The sequence below is a fragment of the Arachis ipaensis genome, chromosome B6, assembly GCF_059453495.1.
Source record: "Arachis ipaensis isolate K30076 ecotype BB chromosome B6, ASM5945349v1, whole genome shotgun sequence".
In the NCBI taxonomy this organism is placed as follows: domain Eukaryota; kingdom Viridiplantae; phylum Streptophyta; class Magnoliopsida; order Fabales; family Fabaceae; genus Arachis; species Arachis ipaensis.
The window spans coordinates 85,428,914-85,437,472 of NC_142441.1; the positions used below are offsets into that span (position 1 = coordinate 85,428,914).

At 38.6% G+C, this 8,559-nt stretch overlaps 1 protein-coding gene across 1 annotated transcript; it reads left to right on the top strand.

The window, feature by feature from the left end:
- Positions 1-2,570: 2,570 nt before the first annotated feature.
- LOC107646966 (protein FAR-RED IMPAIRED RESPONSE 1-like) lies at positions 2,571-3,290 on the top strand. The gene has a single exon (XM_016351107.1). The coding sequence runs from the start codon at positions 2,571-2,573 to the stop codon at positions 3,288-3,290; it is 720 nt and encodes a 239-aa protein (XP_016206593.1).
- Positions 3,291-8,559: the final 5,269 nt, after the last annotated feature.

An 8,559-nucleotide genomic window follows, 5' to 3' on the forward strand; every position in this document is an offset into this window, starting at 1 on the left:
GGCTTTAATATTATATAAAATTGAATTCAACGTGTCGTCCCCTTCTCAATTGTTTCCATGCTTTCTGCTGCTCTGTAAAGGGCAAATCCTTCCTTCTCTCTATGATAGGAATATATGCATGAATAACAGAGTTTGCACATTCTGTAAGAAAAACCATAGTTTAAACAAGCATGAAATAGGAAGGGGAAAAATGAATGAAATGTCTTTCTAGTTAGAAGCATCCATTTATACATGCAAATGCAAGCAATTACTAGTTGCGAAGGAAAGAAGCATCTCCTGATCGTAGTCATTCAGATCATCAAAAAATATTCCTCCAAGTCCTCGCCTTTCACCTCGATGCTGAATGTAGAAATAAGAGGCAGAATAAGGAAAAACAATCAACAACAGAATATGTCATTCACTTAAAAGTTTAATTATGCCCACATACGCTGAATCAACTCTGTCATGCACTTAAAGTTCAATTATAGACACACCTTGAATCTACTCTAACCCCCAAAACTTGACAGAACACTTAGAGGAGCAATCAAAGTGTAGAACCGCAACAAAAATGAGAGGTAGAATTGTAAAATCATACCCTTTGATCAAAGCACCATGTTCTTCTCTTTGATTAGAGCTCTGTCGTCTTTTCTCTCTCTGTGTGTTTGATATTTTCTGTTTCGTGTGAAGAAGAAAGAAAGAGCGTCTGGATAATGCTTGGTGAAAGCTTCAAATGGGGAGAGATGAGAGAAACGGTGTAGTTTTGATATGTGCTGTGTCACTTAACGATTTACGTAGAAAACATTAACAGAAATGGTTAACTAATTGAAGGAAGGACAAACGTGATTGATTTTAAATCTTTCAAGGACTAATTTGATTAAAAAAATTATTCGGGGACGAAAATGAAGAATGCGTGATCTTTCAGGGACGATTTTGAGTATTAATCCAATTTTAAAAATTATTACAAAAAGGAAAAGTATATGGAACCAAGAGGTGATCAGCCAAAAAGTAAATAACTTATCTAATTTATAATTATCTTAATTAATTTTATTTGTTTTTAATTTATACTATTTGATATTAATTGCTTCTCACCCCAAATTAAAATTTTGAATGATATGTTGGAGAATTAGTTACGGGGATCACGGAACTCTGCTTCCAACAATCCCGATTCTTCACCACCTCTTCCAAGCGGCTGTATCCCGAATCAAGCTCTCTATCCCAAGCGGCACCCAGCTCTTCCATTCAACCATCCAAGCACCGATCCCTTCTCGGATTCAGTCGGTCCGTGCCGTCACATGTTGGGTTGCGGTTGACCATCATTCTTCTTCTTCCCGATTGCCTCCACTAGTCCGTGTCACTACTATCTCCTTCAAGGAACTCAATTCGAAAGTCCAGAAGTCACAATTGAAGGTGACAACACCGATCGTGGCTCAAGTGCTGTTCCCAACTCGGTAAAGGGAACACCCGCAAGGACGATCACGCCAAGAGTTTCCGTCACAAAGAAGCGGCTGTTGCGGTGCAAGAATTCCGGAACCACACAGCATCATCCATGGAGTTTTCAACACCGGTGGGCGGATCGAACAACACATTGACCAATTCAACCGAAGGCGATGAAGAATTGAGTGTGGGTGAAGTTGTTATTCAAGAGCAAGAGGGTCTAAGGTAAGTTGCATGAGCTCTTCTTGCATTGTAGGCAATTTGATCACAATGCGATATGTGAATGTTATTTCTTCATGTTATTTAGATGTTTTGTAACTTTATCTATTTGGAAAATTCCGGTACGGTTTTATATTTACTTGAGAAATTATTAGAGTAAGATAGGAATGGCCATGAAATGCTAACCCAGCATGTCTTAATCCAAAAGAATTGATATATTAAATTATGCCTGACTCCCATATGCCATTGCACTATTTTGTTGATGTTTTATATTTGAGTGATTCATTATATAGCAAGGTATGTTGCATGGGCTGTTCAAGCATTGTAGGCAATTTGATCCCAACGTGATATGTGAATGTTGCGATCTTCATGTTAATTAGATGTTTTTTAACTTTATCTATTTGGAAACATGTGGTACGGTCTTATACTTAGTTGAGAAATTATTAGAGTAGGCTAGGAATTGCTATAAAATGCTTACACAGTATGTTCTAATCCAAAGAATTGATATTGTTATATTATGCTTAAGTCCCATATGCCATTGCACTATTTTGTTGATGTATTTTATTTGAGTGATTCATTATATAGTAAGGTTCTTTAAGATGTAAAACTTTTTTTGCCATATATTTAATTGAAGGGCGACGAAATTACCGACCTTATTAGATTGATGAGCAAGGATGAGTTGGAATTAAGACACAAGGTGTGAATTATGACTTATTGTTTGTTATCGCGTTATAGTTACTACGTTAATACTAACTTTAATTCATATTTGGTTCTGTGAATTGGCCTTACAGTTGCCGGATCATAGTGGGATCAGTGAAGAAGAAATCCCAGTCATATGAATGAATTTTGATTCGTTGCATTTGGCACAAGATTTTTATGCAAATTATGCAAAGAAAGTGGGGTTCGTAACTAAAGTCAGGAACACAAACTTCGACATGATGCGGAAGGAAGCAAAGATACCCGTTAATCAATCTCTTCACTGCACTCGAGAGGGTTATCGGGAATCTCGGGTTAAGGTAGCAACTCGGGCAAATAGAATAATAGCCACGAGATGCAGAGCAAGGATGTATGTCATGCTGGACAGGGAGAAGGAATGTTGGGTTGTGTCTAGGTTAGAATTGAGGCATTTTCACCCCTGTTCGGCTAAGAAAGCTGTCCACTATCATGAGTATAGGGAGTTGACCATGCATGCTAAGTGCGTCATTACGGATAATGACGAGGCTGGCATAAGACCCAACAAGACGTATCTAGCACTGGCAAACGACGTTGATGGGTCTTCAAACCTGAGTTTTCTAGAAAAGGATGTTAGAAATTACATCACAAGCAATCTCCGATACTCCGATGACAATGAGGACTTCCAGGGGATGATGACTTATTTCGTTCGAATAAAGGAGATCAATCCCAACTTCTTTTATGCCATAGATGTTGACGATGCTAATAAATTTAGGAGCGCACTATGGGTATATGCAAGGTGCAGGGCTTTGTATGAATACTATAGAGATGTGGTGTCGTTCGACACCACTTACAAAAGAAACATGTCTGTATACTTATTGGTGAATTGCAAGAGCAGTTATTTGTTAAATTTGTCTTGTTGCCTCACAGTTGTTTTTGCTATTTTCACAGGCATGGTCTATCATTTGCATCCTTTGTCGGTGTAAACCACCATGGGATCACACTTTTCATAACTCCGGTACAACTAACCAGCAAGTGCACTGGGTCGTCCAAGTAATAAAACCTTACGTGAGTAAGGGTCGATCCCACGAAGATTGTCGGGTTGAAGCAGGCTATGGTCATCCTGTAAATCTTAGTCAGGCAGATTCAATTGGTTATGAGTTTTGATAATTGAAAGATAAATAAAACGTAAATTAAAATAAAGATACTTATGTAATTCATTGGTGGAAATTTCAGATAAGTGTTTGGAGATGCTTTGTTGCTTCTGAACCTCTGCTTTCCTATTGTCTTCATCCAATCATGCATGCTGCCTTCCATGGCAAGCTGTATGTTGGTGGATCACCATTGTCAATGGCTACCATCCGTCCTCTCGGATGAAAAATACCAGGTACGGTTTCTGTACGGCTAATCAACTTTCGGATCTCTCGTCCCGGATGAAAAATACCAGGCACAGCTACCGCACGGCTAATCATCTGTCGGTTCTCACTTGTGTCGGAATAGGATCTCTCTATCCTTTTGCACACTGTCACTGCGCCCAATATTAGTGAGTTTGAAGTTCGTCACAGTTATCCCATCCCAGATTATACTCGGAATACCACATACAAGGTTTAGACTTTCCGGATCTCAGGAATGCTGCCAATTGGTTCTAGCCTCTACCACGAAGGTTCTAATCTCACGGATTCGAATGCTCTGTTGTCAGGAGAGGCAAGTCAAATCCGTGGATCAGAGACCCAAGAGACTATACTCCGGCTGTCGTCCAATGACTACGTTGAACATCATGTAGACCGCTTGTGGTTATCAGGCACGCGGATCTTGGCTAAGCGAGTAACGAAGATAGTGGGTGATTGTCACGGGTCACCCCTTCATTCTGACTTAACTGAATTAAGTACGAGAGTATATCTTGGAGAATAAGTAAGCGTGAATTGAAAGAGAAACAATAGTACTTGCATTAATTCGTGAAGAACAGCAGAGCTCTGCACCTTAATCTATGAGGTGTAGAAACTCCACCGTTGGAAAATACATAAGAGAAAAAGGTCTAGGCATGGCCAAATGGCCAGCCTCACAAATGTGAAAAATGGCATAAGCCTCAAAGTCCAAAGATGCAAATACAATAGGAAAGACTAGTATTTATACTAAACTAGTTACTAAGGATTACAGAAAATAAGTAACTAAGTGCAGATAGTGCAGAAATCCACTTCTGGGGCCCACTTGGTGTGTGCTTGGGCTGATCATTGAGCTTTACATGTGCATAGGCCTTTTCTAGAGTTAAATGCCAGCTTGAATGCTAGTTTGAGTGTTTAACTCCAGTTCTGGTACCAGTTCTGGCGTTTTACACCAGAAAAGGGTCTCTGATGGGCGTTTAAACGCTAGTTTGGGCCATCAAATCTCAGGCAAAGTATGGACTGTTATATATTTCCAAAAAGCCCAAGATGTCTACTTTCTAATACAATTGAGATCGCGCCAATTGAGCTTTTGTAGCTCCAGAAAATTCACATCGAGTGCAGGAGGGTCAGAATCCAACAGCATCTGCAGTCCTTTCTCAGCCTCTGAATCAGACTTTTGCTCAGGTCCTTCAATTTCAGCCAGAAAATACCTGAAATTATAGAAAAATATACAAACTCATAGTAAAGTCCAGAAATGTGATTTTTACATAAAAACTAATAAAAATATAATAAAAAGTAACTAAAACATGCTAAAAACTACCTAATAACAATGCCAAAAAGCGTATAAATTATCCGCTCATCATAACACCAAACTTAAATTGTTGCTTGTTCCCAAGCAACTAAAAACAAAATAGGATAAAAAAAGAAGAGAAAATACAATAAATCTCAAAATATCAATGAAGCTTAGTTCCAATTAAATGAGCGGGACTAGTAGCTTTTTGCTTCTGAACAGTTTTGGCATCTTACTTTATCCTTGGAAGTTCAGAATGATTGGCATCCATAGGAACTCATAATTCAGATGGTGTTATTGATTCTCCTAGTTTAGTATGTTGATTCTTGAACACAGCTACTTTATGAGTCTTGGCCGTGACCCTTAGCATTTTGTTTTCCAGTATTACCACCAGCTACATAAATGCCACGGCACATAACTGGGTGAACCTTTTCAGATTGTAACTTAGATTTGCTAGAGTCCCCAGTTAGAGGTGCCTAGAGTTCTTAAGCACACTCTTTTGCTTTGGATCACAACTTTAACCACTTAGTCCCAAGCTTTTCACTTGGACCTTCATGACACAAGCACATGGTTAGGGACAACTTGATTTAGCCGCTTAGGCCAGGATTTTATTCCTTTGGGCCCTCCTATCCACTGATGCTCAAAGCCTTGGATCCTCTTTACCATTGCCTTTTAGTTTAAATGGTTACTGGCTTTTTGCTCTTGCCTTTTGGTTTAAAGAGCTATTGGCTTTTTCTGCTTGCTTTTTTCTTTTTCTTTCTTTTTTTCTTTATTTTTCACATTTTTTTCTGCAAGCTTTTGCTTTTCACTGCTTTTTCTTGCTTCAAGAATTAATTTTATGATTTTTCAGATTATCAATAACATTTCTCTTTTTTTCATTATTCTTTCAAGAGCCAACAATTTTAACATTCATAAACTTCACTATAAAAAATATGCACTGTTCAAGCATTCATTCAGAAAGCAAGAAGTATTGCCACCACATCAAAATAGTTAGACTAATTTCAAGATAAATTTTGAAATTATGCACTTCTTGTTCTTTTGCAAATAAAAACATTTTTCATTTAAGAAAGGCGAAAGATTCATGGAATCATTCATAACTTTAAGACATAGACTCTAAACACTAATGATCATGTAATAAAGACAAAAACATAGACAAAACATAAAGCATAAAAACCTAAAATAGAAAAATAAGAACAAGAAAATTAAAGAACGGGTCCACCTTAGTGACGGCGGCTAGTTCTTCCTCTTGAAGATCCTATGGAGTTCTTGGGCTCCTCTATGTCTCTTATTTGTCTTTGTTGAGGTCCATGAGTGGGCTCTCTTGTTTTCTCCATCCTCTTTCTAGTGATGGATTTTTGAGATGAATCTCTCCATCTCCTATGACTTGGAGTTGGAAGCAACTGCCTTCCCTTTCCTCTTCCTAGAGGTTTCTCCGGCCTTAGGTGCCATTAGTGGTTATAGAAAGCAAAAAGTTGAGCTTTTTCACACCAAACTTAAAAGCTTTGCTCGTCCTCGAGCAAAATAAGATAGAAGGGAGTAGAAGAAGATGATGCAATTAATTTTGAAAACTTATTACTGTATACAAGAAAAATTAAAAAGAGTTGAAAAGAATTTGAAAAGATATGTAAGTTTTGAAAACATTTTGGAAGGAATTGAAAAGAATTGAAAAGATTATTAATTTTTGAAAATAGAAATTGAAAGATGAACGTTTAAAATATGTTTGATGAAAAAAAATTATGAATTAAAATATGAAAAATTGAAAAAAATCGATTTGGAAACAAAATTACCTCCTTTGTGTGTCATCCTGGCGTTAAACCCTCAGAATGCTATCCATTCTGGCGTTTAACGCCCACTTGACTGCCTCTTTGGGCGTTTAACGTCCACCAAGATACCCTGGCTGGCGTTAAACGCCAGGAATCCTTCTTTATTGGGCATTTTTCTGAACGCCCAGAATGTTGCCCATTCTGGCATTTAACGCGCAGAATGCTGCCTGCATGGGCGTTAAACGCCCATTCTGCTATCCTTACTGGCGTTTAAACACCAGTAAGCCTGTCCTCTAGGGTGTGCTATTATTGATGCTAATTTTAATTCCGCTTTAATTCTGCAGCTGTTTTTGTGACTCCACATGATCATCAACCTAAAGAAAACATAACATGGCAATGGAAAACAAATTTCTATAAAAAATAAATATAATTAAATAACATTTGGTTGCCTCCCAATAAGCGCTCCTTTAATGTCAATAGCTTGACAGTGAGCTCTTATAGAGCTTCACAGATACTCAGAGCATGATGGTGGCCTCCCAACACCAAACTTAGAGTTTGAATGTAGGGGCTCTGCTTGACTCTGTATTGAGAGAAGTTTTTCATGCTTCCTCTCCATGTTTACAGAGGAAGATCCTTGAGCCTTAAACACAAGGTAGTTCAGTTGCAGGACTAACTCTCCTCTATCCACATCAATCATATCTCTTGCTGTGGCTAGGAAGGGCCTTCCAAGGATGATGGATTCATCCTCATCCTTCCCAGTGTCTAGGATTATGAAGTCAGCAGGGATGTAAAGGCCTTCAACCTTCACTAAGACATCCTCTACAAGTCCATAAGCCTGTTTAATTGATTTGTCTGCCATCTCTAGTGAGATTCTTGCAGCTTGTACCTCAAAGATCCTTAGTTTCTCCATTACAGAGAGTAGCATGAGGTTTATACTTGACCTCAGGTCACACAGAGCCTTCTCAAAGATCATGGTGCCTATGGTACAAGGTATTAAGAACCTTCTGGGATCCGGTTTCTTCTGAAGTAATTTCTGCTGAACCAAGACATTCAGTTAATTGATGAGTAGTGGAGGTTCATCCTCCCAAGTCTTATTACCAAATAACTTGGCATTCAGCTTCAGGATTGCTCCTAGATACCGAGTAACTTGCTCTTCAACAATGTCTTCATCCTCTTCAGAGGAAGAATACTCATCAGAGCTCATGAATGGCAATAATAAGTTTAGTGAAATCTCTATGGTCTCTGTATGAGCCTCAGATTCCTTTGGTTCCTCATTAGGGAACTCCTTAGTGGTCAGTGGACATCCATTGAGGTCTTCCTTACTGGAAATCACTGCCTCTTCCTCCTCTATAGGTTCGGCCACTTTGGATATATTGATGGCCTTGCACTATCTCTTTGGATTCTCTTCTGTATTGCTTGGGATAGTACTAGAAGGGATTTCAGTAACCTTTTTACTCAGCTGACCCATTTGTGCCTCCAAATTTTTGATGGAGGACCTTGTTTCAGTCATGAAACTGAGAGTTGTCTTAGATAGATCAGAGACTATGGTTGCTAAGTCAGAGAGGCTCTACTTAGAATTCTCTGTCTGTTGCTGAGAAGATGATAGAAAAGGCTTGCTATTGCCAAACCTATTTCTCCCACCATTATTATTATTGAAGCCTTGTTGAGGCTTCTGTTGATCCTTCCATGAGAAATTTGGATGATTTCTCCATGAAGGATTATAGGTGTTTCCATAGGATTCTCCCATGTAATTTACCTCTTTCATTGCAGGATTCTCAGGGTTATAAGTTTCTCCTTCAGAGGAGGCTTCTTTAGTACT

Coding starts and splice junctions, on each gene's coding strand:
- LOC107646966 (XM_016351107.1), top strand. CDS start 2,571: ATGCGGAAGGAAGCAAAGATACCCGTTAATCAATCTCTTCACTGCACT.